Source organism: Marmota flaviventris, chromosome 2 (assembly GCF_047511675.1).
Source record: "Marmota flaviventris isolate mMarFla1 chromosome 2, mMarFla1.hap1, whole genome shotgun sequence".
Taxonomy (NCBI): domain Eukaryota; kingdom Metazoa; phylum Chordata; class Mammalia; order Rodentia; family Sciuridae; genus Marmota; species Marmota flaviventris.
Genome location: NC_092499.1, coordinates 199864771 through 199883157, shown reverse-complemented (window position 1 = coordinate 199883157; position 18387 = coordinate 199864771). Strand labels below are relative to the sequence as shown.

At 38.2% G+C, this 18387-nt stretch overlaps 1 protein-coding gene across 3 annotated transcripts in view; it reads left to right on the top strand.

Annotated features, from left to right (window-relative positions):
• The first annotated feature begins 2507 nt into the window (after nt 1-2507).
• Stk4 (serine/threonine kinase 4) overlaps nt 2508-18387 on the top strand; it is a 99806-nt gene continuing 83926 nt past the window's right edge. For all 3 annotated transcript variants that reach the window (XM_027954342.2, XM_027954343.2, XM_027954344.3), the window contains exons 1-4: nt 2508-2585; nt 8240-8320; nt 14352-14480; nt 16841-16955. In XM_027954342.2, coding sequence (XP_027810143.1) covers nt 2551-2585; nt 8240-8320; nt 14352-14480; nt 16841-16955 — 360 coding nt within the window. In that variant the 5' untranslated portion in view covers nt 2508-2550. The remainder of the gene's footprint in view (nt 2586-8239; nt 8321-14351; nt 14481-16840; nt 16956-18387) is intronic.

The following is an 18387-nucleotide window of genomic DNA, read 5'->3' as shown; positions in this document are numbered from 1 at the left end:
ATCCCCTTCTGGAATTCCTTTCCAAACACTTCTACCTAATCCTGAAACAATTTAGAATTTCCAGCTCAAACATCATCTTCCATTCCTGCCCCTGCCCCATGTCACTCCTCAGCCATTGGTCCTTAGGTTTATCCTTATTTTATCATTTATCAGTCCCTGAGTGCCAGTATAGTTTTCCTCAAACACTGAGGTCTTTGAAGGCAGGAATAGGTCCTCTTCATTTTTGTCTAAGATTTAATAGGATCTGGCACCTAGCATGAATGTCTCTTGGCAAAATTCACATATTTAAATCCTTTCTAACCCCTAGGGTGGTGGTATTAGGAGGTATTAGGCCCTTTGGAAAGTAATTAGATTGTGGAGGCATAGCCATCATGAATAGAATCAGTGTCTTAGAGGCCTCCGAGCCACTTCTACCATATGAGGACACAGCAAAAAAGGAGTCATCTATGAACCCAGAAAGAGGTCCCTAACCAGACACTGCATCAACTGGTGCTTTGAACTTGGGTTTCTAGCTTCCAGAAATGTGAGAAATAAATTTATCATTTATAAGCTTCTCATTTATGGTATTTTGTTAACAGTAGCCCAAACAGAGCAAGACAACCTGAGTTGAGAATTATTCAGAATTTTAAATTGACAAATTATGATGATATTTACACTTTCATCCCCCAAATTGTTTTCAGCCTTTTAATTGTTTTGTTTTTTGGTATTGGGGATTGGACCAGAGGTGCTCTACCACAGAGCTACATCCCATCTCCAGTCATTTTAAAAAATATTTTTATTTTTTAAATTTTTTTTAGTTGTAGATGAACACAATACCTTTATTTATTTATTTTTTATTGTGGTGCTGGGGATCGAACCCAGTTGTCTCATGTGTGATAGAGAAGTGCTCTACCACTGAGCCACAACCCCAGCCACAAAACATTTTTATTTTGGAGAGTCTCACTAAGGGTCTCACTAAGTTGTTGAGGCTGGCTTTGAATTTGTGATCCTCCTATCTCTGCCTCCTGAGTAGCTGGAATTACAGATGTGCACTACCACACTGGGCAGCCTCATGGTTTTGAATCAACATATAAAAGTATTGGCTGAGCCTGGATTGTGCAAATAAAGACATATCCTAATTCTAACACATTTTTACTTGCCAATATTCTCTCAATCAAGGACCTTGATTGTTTAAAGGAACTACCAGTTAATAGTGGGAAAAAGTGTTTAAATGAAACAAATTCTACAAATAATTGTCCAATAACACCTGTATACATTAGCCCACTAAGACTATAGTTACATACCTATTCCTTCCCTAGTAGAGCTGCATACATAATGTGGCCTTGATGAAATGGTTAACTCTGAGTTGAAAATCTGTCAGCTGCCACTGTAATCCCAGCGACTTGGGAGGCCAAGGCAGGAAGGTCACAAGTTTGACCTGGGCAATTTAGGGAGATTTTGTCTCAAACTGAAAAGGATTCGAGATGTAATTTAGTGGTAGAGCACCCCCGCCCCCACTTCAATCCTCAGTATGGGAGGGGAAGTCACCTGCTAAAAAATCACAACCCAAAGATATGTCAGCTGATAAACAAAAAAGACATGCAAAAATGTATGCAATGGAATAAACCTACTGTGCTTGGCTGAGGTTTGCTATTTAGATTTAAATAAAATTTAAAATTCGTTTTTTCATTCACATTAATCAGGTAAGACTAGTGGCTACCATTTTGGACAGCACATACACAGAACATTTTCATTACTGCAGAAATATTTACTGGGCACTACTGGGCTGAATCTGTGGAAAGAGGCCATCACGTCAGTCCATTACAGAAAAATCCTAGGAAGAGGACAAAGGAGGGATGTTTTTGTGTATCAGCTGAAACTAGAGTTCAACTAGTGAAGAAGTAGAAGACCACAAATACCTCCAAGGATACTTGGAGCAGCGACTCTCCAAAATGTGTAGAACTTGGCCTGTTAGGAACCTACAGTTTTGCTGGGTGTGGCGGCCCAGCCTGTAATCCCAGCTACTTGGAAGGCTGAGGCAGGAGGGTCACAAGTAGGAGACAGCCTGCGCAATTTTGCGAGACCCTCTCTCAGAAGAACTGAGGATGTAGCTCAACGGTAGAGGGAGGACCCCTGGGTCCAGTACCGTTACCCCGCTCAAAAAAAAAAAAAAAAATCAACAGTCCTTATGGAGTCTGTGCTTCGCTAGAAACCGCAGTATCTGCTTCTGAAATGGGGAAACTCTGAAGCAGAGATGGGTTCCCAGCCCGGGGAATCCACAGAGACTTCGGCGAAGCGTGACGCACCCACACTGCTGCCTCCCCACACCCGGGCCCACTGAGCACTCCGCCGCTAGGAGTCTCCGCGGCTCACCCGGGCCAGCACCACGTGACGCACTCCCGCACCACGTGATCCAGAAGCAATTCCCCGCGGCTCCGCCCAGCCCGCGAGCCTCACGCCGCTTCCGGTAGAGGCAGAAAGCGGAAGTGTGGGAGGGTCTGCGGGGCGGGCTCGGGGAGGTTCGGGGGAGGATGGAGCAGTGAGCGGGGCTGGGCCGCTGCCGGCAGCGCCATGGAGACCGTGCAGCTGAGGAACCCGCCGCGCCGGTGAGGGGCCACTGGATGAGAGGACGGGCTTGGAGCGAGAGAGGGAAAGGCGGGAACTGGCTGAGGGGAGACACCTGTGAGGGAGCCCCGGGAGAGGGGAGGACCTGCGGCCGGGCGACTTGGCTGATGGGGCACCTGCCGAGGGAGGGGGACGTCTGGCGGGTGAAGGTCCCACAAAGCTGCTGAGCTCGTTAAACGCGGGGCTGGTTTGAGGAGGCGCTCGCGTTGGGGGTCCTGTCCTGAGGAACGTGGCGGCAAGTTGGGCAGACACCTGCCGAGGCCCCGGGCCCCGGGGCAAGGCTCTCGCCCAGGGAGCGCCGAGGCTGGGGGATGCGGAGGCTGGCTGAGAGCCGGCGAGGGGCGTGTAAGTGACGCGGGGGGAAAGCGATGGACGTTTTAAGGGTCCTCAGTGCCACCTGAGGGGGGCGTGCAGTCGGGGGAAGGCGTTGCGCGGAAGAGCAGTGCCGCGGAGGCCGAAATTGCGCGAAAACAAGGTCGAGGTTCCAGCCGCGGAGAAGTTGATGGAGGATAGCATTTAGGAGGGTGTTCTTGGTGGTGTGCCCACTGAGGGATGCTGGTGGCATCCTTTACTGATGCCCGGAGTGCCTTCCTACTTTCCTCCACACCCTTCTTAGCCCCTCAAAACCCAACTTTGGGAGGTAGATAAGGAAATAAGATCTTTTCAGGCTGGGCAAGCTGGGGTCCCCTGAGTTAAGACACATGGACCCGGCGACCATTAGTTCCAGATCCCAGTGGTACCCGGAATAGTTTTGGGTTAAGATCAGGGAGGTGGTTGATCTTGGAAAGTCTGAACTCCGGAGTTGGTTGTAGTTTTATCGTGGATTCCTGCTGTAGACTCCCTGGTCTTCTTGCCACCCGGCCACATCTGGAGAAAAGGAGGGAGCACACACTGAGGTGCAGTGTCATTAAGTTCTGTTTCACGGAGAAGACTTCTGACTTCCTGCAGCAGAAAGAGCACCAAAGTAGGAAGTGTTGAGTGTGTGGGAGTGCCAGCCAGCAGAGGTGCAGGGAAGGGATGGACAGCCTGGGCAGCACTCTTGGGGGGTTGTTTGAAATGCACAAACATTGCAGAAGGCAAATAGCTTATTGGGACGGGCTCATGATTCACCAAGCATAGTGTGTCAAGACTGTAATCATAATCATTACACCCATAGACACTTACAGGGTGCCAGGCGCTGTTCTTCAGTGTCTCCTTGTTGAACCGTGTGAAACTTCGATTTGACCCTTGTGAATCGTAAAAATGGTGGTTTCATAAGGTTCAATTTATTAACTCACTGGATTCTCACAACAGCCGAAATAGGTGGATATCCCTATGTCTGTATTTTACAGATGGTGGAACTGGGGCACAGAGAGGCTTGTGATTTTCTGGAATAGAAAGAGGCAGAGTTAAGATTTTAATGTCCAGGTGGTCTGGTCCAAAGTCCCGGTTCTTAACTGTCTCACTGTTTTGCCTTTCTGGAAATACCTGGTTTCACAGTTATTGTGTATGTTAGAGTATATTTGATATAGCATAGCATCATAATGATCCAATTACACTGTTTTTTTTTTTTTCCCCTTGAAATACATATACTCTTTCTCCTTGATTTCTTTCTCCAAGGCCTTCATTTAATTGAAAAGAAGATTAGGAATCCGAGTGTTGTTTCTCTCTCTTTGCCTCATGTTGTGTAATATTGGGCAAAGAGTAAACCTTTTTGTTTTTTGACATGCTCATTCATTATTCACCCCACCAACCATTACTGGGGATTGAACACAGAGATAAACACTTGCTAGGCAAGTGCTCTACCACTGAGCTATGATCCCAGCCCTTTTTATTTTTTTATTTTGAGACAGGGTATTGCTAAGTTGCTCACACTGGCCTCAAACTTGGAATCCTTCTGCCTCAGTCTCCAGAGTAGCTGGGATTATAGCATTCACCACCATACCCAATTCATTCCTAGATCTTTTGAATGAAAAAAAAAAAAGTGTAGTAAAAGTGCAGGAGAAGAGCTTTGCAGGAATGAATTAATGACTGGTGTTCTCTTGCTCGTTATAACTAGTAGACTGCTTAATTTGTGCAGGTGAATTTTATCATCATTTATATTAGTTTGTTAGGAATGTCATAACAAAGTATCATATCTGGGTGATTTAAACAATAGAAATTTATTTTCTCATAGTTCTAGAGGCTGCAAGTCAAAAATAAGGTGTGATGGCAGAATTATTTTGTAGTCTCTCTGGTTTATAGATGACTGATTTCACAAAGTCTTTCCTTTGTACCTGTGTTCTCTTCTCAGAAGGACACCAATCATATTGGATTAGGGTCCACCCATATGACCTCATTTTGCCTTAATTACTTCTTTAAAGGTCCTACGCCCAAAATACAGTAACATTTTGAGGTACTGGGAATTAGGACTTCAACATATGTATTGGGGTAAGGGAAAACACATTTATATATGTCATTCTCATTAAAAAATTTTTATTTATCTTATATTTGTGGTAGCCTATATTGAATTCTGTTCAGAAAGAGAGATAAGTATACCTAAATAAAATGAAGCTTTCAGGAGTTCTGAGATGGAAGAAAGAGGTTTGAGAAATAGCCAGACTTCTGAGTAAACATTTCATAAAAATCATTTTTTTGCTTGGAAAGATAACAGATGTTGGCATGCATTTCCCATAGTCCCAATGCAGGAAATGCTCTTTGTGTTCATGAGTTTGACATTTGTGTCTGACCAAGTGAATGATGATAGATTGGTGTCTTACATGAGACTCAGTGATTATAAAAAGTGCTGCCACTTAGTGGAAGACATAGAGTGCATTCCTGGGATGCCAGCCATCCTTGTAACTGTCTGACTTTGGAGAAGAGCATCCTCCAGTATTTGGTTCATGGATTTTGTATTGATCAGGCTTGTTGGTTATGAGCAAGTCCTGAAACTGTTTATGACCTAGCTGAGAGAGCTGCATCTGCAGTATCAGGCTGTTTTGGTAGTAGTACCCCATGCCATGAAGACTCATTGTGTAAAATATCACTGTGAGTCACTTATCAAAAGATTTTCCATAGAAATTTTATTTGTCGATGATCTAGTGATTTTTTTTTTTTTTCGGTATTGGGGATTGAACTCAGGGGCACTCAACCTCTGAGCTACATTCCCAGTCTATTTTTGTATTTTATTTAGAGACAGGATATCGACTGAGTTGCTTAGGATCTTGCCAAGTTGCTGAGGCTGGCTTTGAACTTGTGATCCTCCTGCCTAGGCCTCCTGAGCTACTGGGATTACAGGGCACACCCAGTGATAATCTAGTAATACTTTTTAGGTGAAATTCTGTTTTATTTTGATAACTCACAAAGATGGCTGATGAAAGTATGATTCCCATCTTTACATTTGTTGATCCATTTAACAGACATTTTTGACCATCTTTTGGTTACTGGGTAACAGAGATATAAAGCTCCTTTAAGATCATGTTGTTTTAAATAATCCCAGATCAAAAACAAAAACCCACTTAGATTGTTTTAAACAAGTATCTGAGCAGTCATATAAAGTTTGTCTGCCAAAGTATTATCAGAGCCTTGCAATTGTCTCTCATGCCAGTGACAGTTTCCTTTGTTATTTTGTGGTCTGTGTAGCATAGTTGAAATAGTGAGTTTTGTTTTTTGTAAACCACAAGAGTCAACACTTCAGAGAAACACATTTGATCTTTCTTTATATAAACTGTTTATAAAACTTTATACTTGATGAATAAAGTATTGTCCACTAGTTTTTTTTCAATGCTGGATATTGAACCCAGGGCTTTATATTCCAAGGCAAACCCTCTGCTCAGCTCTTGTTATTTTATTTTGAGTCAGAGTCTTACTTGGTTGCTCAGGCTGGCTTTGGATTTGCAATCCTGCCTCAGCCCTCAAAGTAGTTGGGATTACAGGAATGCACCAGCATGCCTAGCCCCTATCCACTTTTATGTAGTTGTAATTTACCAAAAACCCTGGCATATGATATTTTCATTCTAATTTCTAAATTCATAGAAATTTCAGTTCTGATGTAAGTTTAAGAGGAGTTTCACTTCAGTCTTTTGTTTTGAAGCTGGGAGTTTTTATGATGTCATTGGAATTTAATTTGGGGATCTTTTGATTCCCGATCCCCCTAAAAGGTCAGTGTGTTAATTGTGTTTTATTGATCTTCGGGTTAAGACAAGCTAAGGAAATGACTTTAAGTAGTTAGTTCTCCATTTCTCTATTACATAGAGTTCTTGATATATAGAGTGTCTATTATATATAGTCCTTGATACGTATAAAATTCTGTGCAATTGCTCTCTTGAGGTCAGTGTTTATTGGTAGATATATTTGATGTGGTCAAATTTGTTTTTTAATCTTCTGATTTTCCCTATGAAAGTATATATTTGTGAGTGTGTGTGTGTGTGTGTATTTTTAAATTCAGGTCTTTTCTTGTAAGAATTGGTATTGTGTAGCCAGCTAGTTTAAACCTTTTTCTTTATAAGAAATCTCCAGTGTAACTACTTCCATATTTTACCATTTCCTTAGCTCTCTTTTCTTTGTTGTCCTTTGTAATTTCAGGAAGCCATTGTGTAGACATTGTGCTAACACACACACACACACACACACACACACACACACACACACAGATATTCCTTAGGAAGCTCTTTCTTTAAGCCTCTTAATAATTTTTGGAGATCATAGTTTTAAAAATATATTGAATTGTGTGCTGGGGTTGTGGCTCTGTGGTAGAGTGCTTGCCTAGCACATGTGAGGCACTGGGTTCAATCCTTAGTACCACATAAAAAATAAAGTTTTTTTTTTTTTTTTTTTTTAAAGCTAACTTCCTTTAAAAATATATTGACTTGTTAACTTTTATCTATGTTATGATTGTCTAGTATAGTTGGTGAAATTTGAACTGTCTGGAGATGGTGAGCAGCTATGTATCTTTGATTTTGAGGACTAGTCTAAGTACATAGCTATATGTGGGAGGGTCTTTGTGATGCTGAAACTCCCAACTGCCAAGATCTTTTTCACTTTTACTCAAGTCTAAATGTATACTTTTCATTTTCTGTTTCTGTGATACCTATAAACTTATGTGTTTTGACAAAATAACCAAAACCTTGCTAATAAAATGCTCAGATCTCCTGTTTTCCTTGGCTACTAGTCCAATTCATATTTCAGTACATAATTAACCTTATATTAAACATCTTTTCTGAGGAGATGACTATGTCACTTTATGGACTTTCAAGATTTAAATGGATTCTAAGGATTTAGTTTTTGCTTGAATCCACTGTAGCATTTTAGCCACATGGCAGTTCATTTTCTATTTAAATTTTCCAACAGTGGGGACCTAGGGTCTTAAGGCAGTCAACACCATTGTAAGACAACTTTTATTGTTAGAAGATTCTTCTATATATTGAATTGAAGTCTGAATCGTGGTAACTCCTCACCTTCTGGTCCTGATTTTGCTTATTACGTGACCTATAACTAGTTTATTTCTCCCACAGAATAGTCCTTCAGTGTCCCTTAAAAGTTTCTTAGCTTGCCTTTGTTGTTATTTATTACTAAGGACATTCCTAGGATACTAATTGTGAAATAAGTGGTTCATTTTATGGTTTAGTTGTTAGGAAGTAAAATGCATCTCATGTTTTATATTATTTTCTTTTCACAGGCAGCTGAAAAAGTTGGATGAGGATAGTTTAACCAAACAACCAGAGGAAGTATTTGATGTCCTAGAGAAACTTGGAGAAGGGTGAGTGTGGAGAAAATATAGGTAAAGCAGTGGGTCACAGTATTTTTCCTGCCCTAGCACCTGAAGGATGTGAACCTTTCTCATGAAAATAATTCTTAAATCCAAGGAAAAGAAAAAAATGTTGACTATCATCATGAGTCTAGGTGGGGCAGGTAGTACGTTTACCCTCGGAACACCCTTCTTCACGTTACTAATCACCATTATAAAAAGATTTAATAATTCCCAGTCTTTAGTATCAAGGATATCTATTTTTTTTTTTCTTCCAGAATCTGGGGTTTGTATTATTTTTACCTAGTTAACAGCACTAATTAGATTAAAATTTATTACAAGTTTTAGAAACCTGACATATATGTTTATTTGCTGCTAATGGTTTCTGATTGATATGCAAAAATGTGGTTTCAGTAAAACCAACAAAATTCAGTGTTTTAGTTATTACAGATTTTGGGAATATAGTAAATAACTCAAAGATGGTCATTACCTTACACCTTCCTAGGGAATTCATAATCCTAGTTTGGGAACCAATGGACTTTTTGGAATACAGACTTGTGAACGAGTTTATAAAATATTGCTGAAATTATATTTAGTAATAGACAGTGGCTATTATTGATGTTTATGATACAGAAAGGGTTACATTACACTTTTAAAAATGCTTTCACATACCCTTTTAATTTAATTCTGATTATTTATATCTTCCACAATGACAAAGACATTAAAATATTAGGAGCACCTTTTCTTAATGTTTGTTAACTTTTGAATAGATAGTAAATTCATATGATTCAAAATTCAAGAAGTATAAAAAGGTATACAATAAAAAAACTTCCCTCTATTGCTCTCAGCCACCCAGAAGCACCCATTATAGCAATTTCTTATGTATTTTTAAAGATAACTTATGCACATGTGTGGGAGAATTTTTTTCCTTTTTATTTGTGCATTATAATTATACATAACAGTGGGATTTGTTATAATATATTCATATATGCACACAATAAGACAGTATTATTTGATCAGTTTCATTCCCCAGTACCACCCTTTCCCTCCACTTTCTCCCCCTGATCCCCTTCTATTATACTGGTCTCCCTTCTATTTTTTTTTTTTCTATTTGTTCTAATTAGTTATACATGACAGTAGAATGAATTTTGACACATTGTGCACAAATGGAGCACAACTTCTCATTTCTTTGGCTATACGTGGTGCAGAGTCATACTAGTAGTGTAATCATACATATGTAGGGTAATAATGTCTGTCTCATTCTACCATTTGTCCCAGACTTGAGGTTTTGTCTTCTAGGTGGTCTAGTCTGTTGGTGATACTTTCCATTGAAATTTTAATTTGGTTTATTGTTTCCTTCATTTCAAGGATTTTTGCTTGATTCCTTTTTATAATCTCTGCCTGTTTATTGAAGCAATCTTTTACTTCCTGTATTTTCTTTCTTGTACCATCCTTTATTTTGAAGATCATCCTAACTATGTGTCTTCTACTCTGTTGTCTATGAATTATATTGTTGGAACATCTTGGTTTGTTTGAGGTGCCTTGTTCCCTTGTTTTTTCATGCTGTTTGTGTGTCTTCCCATCTCATACGGTTCTGAGGCAGTACAGTTTCTACTCTGTAAGTCTTATAGTGTCCCTGAAGGCTTCCAGACCTCACCTTTAAGGAGGAAGACCAATATTAACAGTATCCAGTACAAACAATATACACCTTTAAACCAAATAGCTCCTATAAAGGCATCTACAGTTTTGTCATAATAAACAGAAGTGATGTGTTCAATTATTGTGATGTGTTCAAATATTGATGTGTTCAATATGAACAGTAAATTTGCTAAAAGGGTTTACTGTTTCTAGTGATGGACAATGAAGGAACAGAAGTAATGTAAGATGTGATGTTTATGAGGGAGAAGAAGAGAAGATAGAGGTAAAAATTTATAGTAAGAGCGAGGAAGGAATTAATAGAGTTTGGCTGTTAGTATGAGAGAAGTGAGAAAGAGAATCCACAGAGACAGGATAGGTGAGAAAAAAAATATACAGATTTTTTAAAAAGTAAAAATATAAGGATACACAACAAAAACGTAATGTACTATTCAGACATCTCATTGTTCAATAAATTGATGTATGAAAAATATTTGGATTCAAAGATGGTAGAGATGTGAGAGAGAGGGGGAAAACAAACAAACAAACAAAAGCAAAGTCTTGATGGAAAATTGAATGATAGTTTTCATTGGCTTTCAAAAATTTTCTCAGCTTTCCTTCTCTGCTGATAGGTGGGGTTGTCTAAAGTTTGATGGTAGCTCCAGTCCGGTTTGTGTCGGACCATTTGGGTGGGTGAGCCGACAGATAGATGCTGTCAAGCCTTCTTCCAGTCTTCCCACCATTGTAGCCAGTCCCTTCCATCCCCATGTGCACTTCAGGACTCACTGATCTGGAGAGAGCCCAGTTTTCTCCAACCTGTGCTACCCCTGGGGAACTTCTTCTATTCTCTGGCATTCCATAGGCTTGCTAGACCCAGACTGGCCCACACAAACCCAGTGCAATGTGAGGGACCTGGGCTTTAGATTCCATAGGCTCTGCCTTGCTGCAGTCCCAGGATCTCAGTGCTGTCTTAACTGGCAGAGAGACCACCAGGATTGCACTTACACAAGGGAGTAGCCTTGCAAAGAGGCAGCCAGATGGTGACTGCTAGCACACCCAGGAGAAAGACTTTAGGTGCACCAGACAAATAAGACTTGTACGTGGTTAGGTTGGCCTTAGATACTGTATTACTTCCATTTGATTTTGCCTTGTGTGACTTGTGTGAAACTCCTACTTCACCATCTTTGTTTTCTGCCAGTTAAACATTCATTAAGTCATTAGTTTGGTTAATGTGAGGAATCAGATCTTATAAGGAGCTTGCCTTTAAGTGAGCATGATTTCTGAAGTCTTCTAACTTTTCTTTCTCTATTTTTCTTGGTACTGGGGATTGAACCCTGGGGTGCTTAACCACTGAGCCACATCCCTGGCCTTTTTTATTTGTTATTTTGAGACAGGGTCTTGCTAAGTTGGTTAGGGCCTGGCTAAATTGCTGAGGCTGGCTTTGAACTCCTGATCTTCCTGCCTCAGCCTCCAAAGTGGCTGGGATTACAGGGCTCGGCTCTTACATTTCTTCAGATTATTGTAAATGCAATATGTGGAATCATGAATGTTAATTGTTCATATGAGCTATTGGAATTTTGTTTGCCATCAGTATAGGAGGCTAGGCCCAGGTACTTGGGGGCTAAGGTAGAAGGATCCCAAGATTGAGGCCCATGCTACTTAACAAGTCCATGTCTCAAAATAAAATTAAAAAAGGGCTGGGGAGTAGCTCAGAGATAGAACACTCCTGAATTCAATCTCCAGTACTGAGGGAAGAAAGAAAAAAGATAGCACAAAGGGGTGGTCTGGAGATTGTTCTGGTCATAATTGCTAAGTGAGTGCATGCAGAGATCTCTCCATTTCTAATACTTTTAAAATATTGAAATTAATTCTCTTAAATATTTAATTCTTTATTATAAAATCATTTAAATAAATATATCTTTTATAATCAATATACATAGGACCAGGGATAGAAAAGAATCTGCACTGACTTTTCTGCTTCCTGGTTGCCATATCCTGAGCTGTTCTTAGCCATGCTCTTCCACCTTGATGTTCTGCCTTGCCTTTGGCTCAGAGCTTTGAAGTCAGCTGACCAGGAACTGAATCTCCGAAACTATGAATCCCAGATTTTTTTGGTACTAGGAGCACTTAACCACTGAGCTACCTCCTACCCTTTTTATTTTTTATTTTGAGACAGTGTCTTGCCAAGTTGCTTAGGGCCTCACTAAGTTGCTGAGGCTGGCCTTAACCTGAGATCCTCCTACCTCAGCCTCCTGAATCCAAGTGTGTGCCACCACACCCGGCTCCAAATAAACTTTTTTCCTCTTAAAAAAAAAAAAAAGAAATGAAGGGGCTGGGGTTGTAGCTCAGTGGTTGAGTGCTTGCCTCGCATGTGTGAGGCACTGGGTTCGATCCTTAGCACCACATTAAATAAATAAATAAATAAAACAGATATTGTGTCCATCTACAACTAAAAACAATTTAAAAAAAGAAATGAAAAGAAGAATTCTGCATCCAGCCAAATTACTATTTCTGAATAAAGCTCAAATATATTTTCAGATATATTGGATCTAGTGTATCAAGAATACCTATGGATGGGACTAACAGAATATTTAGTTAATAGTGGGTAACCTATAAAGACATTTAATAACTAAACAATAAATTTAGGGGTAAGAGATTCCTGAAATGATTAATTGACCCAATAATGGTTTGGTGTTTGGACAATTATAATCTGAATGTGGTTGTGTTTGTTTCAAGCATCATCCTTACATGACAATAGCTAAAGCAAGAAGGGAAGGGGCAGGTGGAAATGGGCCTTCTTGTGTGCTTCTTACCTGGAAAGAAAACCTTTACCAGATACCTTCAGCAGAATTCTAGTCAAATGTCATTGGCTAGAAGTCGGTCATATGCTTGCTTCTGGTTCAGTGACTGACATAATGGAAAAGGAATATTGTGACTGGCTTGGCTAGTGTGATTTATCCTTTGGGACCAAGAACATTGCCATCCTAACAAATCAAGGTTTGTTTTAGCAAGGAGGAAGAGGCAGAGGTTGGGTCTTCTACACAGGTCAACAGTGACCTTTCTGTAGTGAAAGGGTACTTGATGCCTTGTTTAAGCATCATCATATTAGTTTAAAAAATATATGTGTGTGTGTGTGTATTTATATGTATATACCCACACATATATTTAGTTGTAGATGGACACAGTACCTTTATTTCATTTATTTATCTTTATGTGGTGCTGAGGATCGAACCCAGTGCCTCACACATGTGAGATGAGCGCTCTACCACTGAGCCACAACCCCAGCCCCCTCATATTTTTTGTAAATACAAGAATTCTGATAGAATTTTTTTATGTGCTCAGCATAGATTTTTTTCAAAAATTTATGTTACTTTGACATTGAAATTATTCTTGAGCATCTTTTTGGCAGCTTGAATGTTCTGCTAGATTGACATATTAGGTAGCACTGTTGTTTTGATTTTTTTTTCCTTTTTTTTTTTTAACCCAACCAAGATGTTATGTGTGTTTGGGAAAGATGAAGGACAGTTTACTCATTTTTTCACTGAGACCCTCCCTGGATTCCAGTGAAAAATCTATGTAAGATGATGATGGTATCTCATTGACCATCATAACTAGCTTCTAAGGTAGTTTATATTATTATAATTTTACACATGAGAAAATTGAAGCACAACAAAACTAATAATGTGTTTATAAGTAATAGCTAATCTATAGTGCTGATTTAGATTCTAAGTCTAATCTTAAAGCTTCCAAATTGAATTAATATGTAAGCTATTTTAATAATAAGCTCTTAAGGAAAGATGGAATAAAGGTGAAAAATTTAGTGTGTGCAGTATTCATTTGATACTAATATTAACTTATATAATATTTTAAGCGCTATTGCAAGTAAGGGAAATAAGGACAGAGAACTTATGGTACCCATAGTGAATGTAAGGAAACAAATACTTTGATATTGTATTCCAATGTAGGTGTGGAGAGAAAACTAACATGGTATTCAGACACCTCGGTTCAAATCCTGAACCAATCACTTATTTATTACTTGTGTAACCTTGGACAAATTATGTGATCTCTCTAAACCTGTTCACCTTTACTTGTAATGTAGGAATAATCACCTCTTACTCATTTTTTTAAAAATAAGGATACACTGAAATATGCACAGTTTCTAGGAAACACCAGGCATACAGTTCATGGAGGCTATTATTATTTCATAATTCATAAATTTAGACGGGAAATTTTTAAGGAGTCATTTTTTTCCCCAAAGTACTTTAGCTATCTCAATTTTGCAAACGTAGTTAAGTATGTATGTATTAGACACTTAGATAAATAGAATTGTAAGTTGGTTGTATTGTGCCACTTCTTATCTCTTGGCTTGCCTTTGATTTTGTGAATATTTTCCTTCCCCCAATTATAGGTCCTATGGCAGTGTATACAAAGCTATCCACAAAGAGACTGGTCAGATTGTTGCTATTAAACAAGTTCCTGTGGAGTCAGACCTGCAGGAGATTATCAAAGAAATTTCTATAATGCAGCAATGTGACAGGTAAAGATACATGGAGCTCCTTTGGAGAGAGTATGGTTTGGAATTTGCTGTGATTATATTTAGAATATGACACCTAAAGATTCCTTTACTTAGATATTTTTGTAGAAGGGAGAGGTCAGTAAGGTCATGTGCATGTTCTTTTTTAGAAAGAAATATGATGAAAAAGCTTTGTTTTCCTTGCTAAATTATTTTTTCTGTTTTTGCATTTTTTTTTTTTCCTCCTTCAGTGAGCCCTGAAACCAGGAAGAAGAGGCAGAAGGTGGTGCTGGCTTTTTCTGGTTTTGTTTTGATAATGATCTCTTTTTACTTCCTATGAGAGAGTGTTTCTACAGAGACAGCTAAGACAAGATAATTCAGATGATTTTTTAGCTCTAGAAACCTTCGACTATTAGATTTGCCTATAAAAAAAGAATACTTATTTATGTATTACTATTCCTTACTTCACATTTAGAAATTTTTTTCAAGCTGAGAGTAGTTAAGTATTTTAATTTTGAGGAACTAAGATTTGCCAAATGTTGTAAGCAGGAAGTCAGGCTAAAAGGCAACCGCAGAAAAGCACGTGGTTTGCACTGAAATTCCGTGACAACATGGTTTCGTTGCTGTGATGGAGCAGGCTTCCCCAGCACTGTTTAGATTAGAGAGAAACATAAAGTTAAGGGCAGTCCTAGCTCCAGGGAGTTGGAAATAGGGATCGAGAATGTTTTGAACTTGAGGTTACATTGGTTCTTTATGGTCAGATCAGCTTGGTATCTCCTATTTTTTAAAAATTTTCTTATTTTAAAAAAGGCTGCAATTTTATAACTTATTTTAAAAAAATTTTTATTTTATTATTAGTTGTAGATGGACACAATACCTTTATTTATTTATTTATTTTTATGTGGTGCTGAGGATTGAACCCAGTGCTTCATACATGTGAGGCAGGCATTTACCACTGAGCCACATCCCCAGCCCAGTACCTCCTATTTTTTAAAGCTTCAACCTTAGACTTTGAAATTTCTCTTTTTTCTTCCCCCCTTTCTTTTTTTCCTGTTTTTGTTGTTACCATCTACTCAATAAACCTCCATATTTCTTGATTGGATTGGCCAGATTCAGTTTGCTGTTTTTCTTTTACTCCTTTATGAGATCCATTATGGGAACTCTTTCCATTTGGCAAATTGAGACTTTGTCCAAATAGGATATGGAAATGTTCCTAATTAATGAGATGTTTTGAATATCCTACTCTGTAAGCACTGTAAGGAATACAGAGACTGAGCACAATCCTGGGGAGTTTATAGACTGATTGGACAGGTCAGCATATATGTGTGCAGGGAAATCTATTCAACAGTACAAAACTGTATAGAACATATTGCAATAGAAGGTACCTCATAGAGGCAGTAAATGCTACAGGAGTTGAAGGAAGGGGAGAGTACAAGTGGGGATCTGAACTTTAGAGATCTGGTCACCCATTTTTTCTTAATATTCTTTTTTTTTGTGTGTGTGTGTGTTTTCCCTCCTGTCCTTGTTGGCATATTTCCCAAGGATGAAGGAGCATGTGAAATTCTAAGAGTTAATGAAGCCAAGTTAGTTTTGTCATCTTTGGGTTTTCTTCAACTTTATTTGGCCCTAATAACAATCTAGTCAATTAGAGGTAGCTATCAGAAGGCAGATTAACATTGTACTTAACATTGTTAAGAATTGATATGTGTATCCATGTGTCTTTTTGGAGCTTTATTGTACTTACTCTTTTGTAGCCTTTATTTATTTATTTTTAGAAAATAGGGCATCTTCTTATGTTATCAAATATTCCTCTAGAACATTCTTCACGAATTCATGATGTTCATTGTATAGATATATCATTATTTATTAAATTTATTAAATAAATTCTCTAATGTTGAATGGACTTTTTAAATTTTTTATTATTTATTTGCTTTAATTAGTTATACATGACAGTGGAATGTGTTTATGCATTTTGACATATTATACATAAAAGGGGTGTAATTTCTCATTTTTCTGATTGTACATGTTGTAGAATCACATTAGTCATGCAGTCATATATGTACATTTAAATGGTACCTAAATTTTCACTTTTATTAACAGTTCTGTGTTGGTAACTATTTCTTTTTGAATGTATATTTCTTTTCTGAGGATAAATTGTAAACCTAGAAATGCTTGTTAAAGTACCCACCATTTTTTGTACTTCTGTTATTTATTACCTTTTGGAAAACCTAGCCCATCTTATGTTCTTAATCAGGAGAGTGCTTATTTTAGCCATAACTAGAAATAATTGATCTTTTTGAGATGGAAATTAGTTTTCATATGTTTAACAGAATTAATTAAACATTTGAAGGCCATTCACTAATATGTGTTGTGTCTCTCTGTAGTCCTCATGTAGTCAAATATTATGGCAGTTATTTTAAGAACACAGACTTGTGGATTGTCATGGAGTACTGTGGTGCTGGTTCTGTATCTGATATCATTCGATTACGAAATAAAACGGTAAGTTCTTTCTAGAGGAATGATGCTGAGCTGGTCTTCTAGTGGCATCTTTTCTCTTGCCTTTTGTTCACATGCTGCTTTTACTACCATATCTAGAAAGCTGACTGTCACATTTTACCTTTTCTGTGGTTCTTTACTCTTTTTGACTCTTATCATATCCTACAAGTAGCAATATTGACACCAACTCGATCTAGTGATTTTTAACATGCTTTATTTTTTACTGTGGGAAATATGACTCTCAAATCCTGGTTATGGAATGAATTTTGAATGTTTTACTTTGAATTTGGATTTCTCTTTACCCAACATGTTCTTAGATTAATTTCTACTTAATATTAATCAGAGAATAATCTCATTATGGAAAATTATTTGCCATATGTGATTGCTAGAATAAGACCTAAGATTTATGGGTTATAATTCTGTTTCAGTTGCTTAAACTCTGTTTTTTCATTCAGTTAGTATTTCTAAAACTCTGCTTTAGGCCTTAATAAACATACAACCCTACTCTCATGGTAGTGCACTTTCTAGTAGGGCACCAAAAGCAAATTACTTGGAAATTAGAAACAAAATACAAGATATTGATAAATGCTATGAAGAAAATGAATCGGGATGAAGTGGTACAGTGATAAGAGTGCCTGGTGGGCCACTACAGTGCAGTTGGTGGTTGAGAAAGGTCCTTCCAAAGAGGTAACATGTAAAGTAAGACAAGAAGGAGCAGCTGAAGTGCAAGTGGAGAATAGCCAGTGCAAAGACGCTGAAGCTGGGATGAGTTTATCATGTTTGTGTGTTAGAAGGAAATAGGCAAAAGAGAAACTGTAGGAGATGATTTGCATTTTAAAAAGATAATTTGGTTTCTGTATAGATTGTGAGTGGTTAGGAGTAGGAGGAGCAGGGGAATTTTAGCCTTTTGGGTTTGTTTGGTTTTTGGTCTTGATAGAAAAATTGAAATAATGATAATTATTAAAAGTATATAAAAGTATTTATAAATTGTGCATTACTGTACAATTTATAAGGTGGGGTCTGCTTTGAAACTTAAGTCATAAATTTTGGATTATTCTTACCACTATCTCCTTTTCTTTATTTATGCTATACAGAATTGATGGTGTTTTCTTAATAAAAAAGCAAGGTTTAAGCTAGGAATAAGCCAAGTATGGTGGCACATACCTGTAATCCCAGCAATTCGGGAGGCTGAGGCAGGAGAATGGCAAGTTTGAAGATAGCTTCAGCAACTTACACCTTGTCTCAAAAAAGAGAAAGAGCTGGGGATGTCAGTGTTAAAGTACCCCTGGGTTTGATCTCCAGTCCCACAAAAGAAGTAAATAAATAAATAAAAATAATAAAAATTTAGCTAGGCAGACTATCCTAATATAAGAGAATTTAAGGAAATTCCAAAGCTTGAGTAATTTATTGATTTAGAAAATGGCACCCAAAGCTG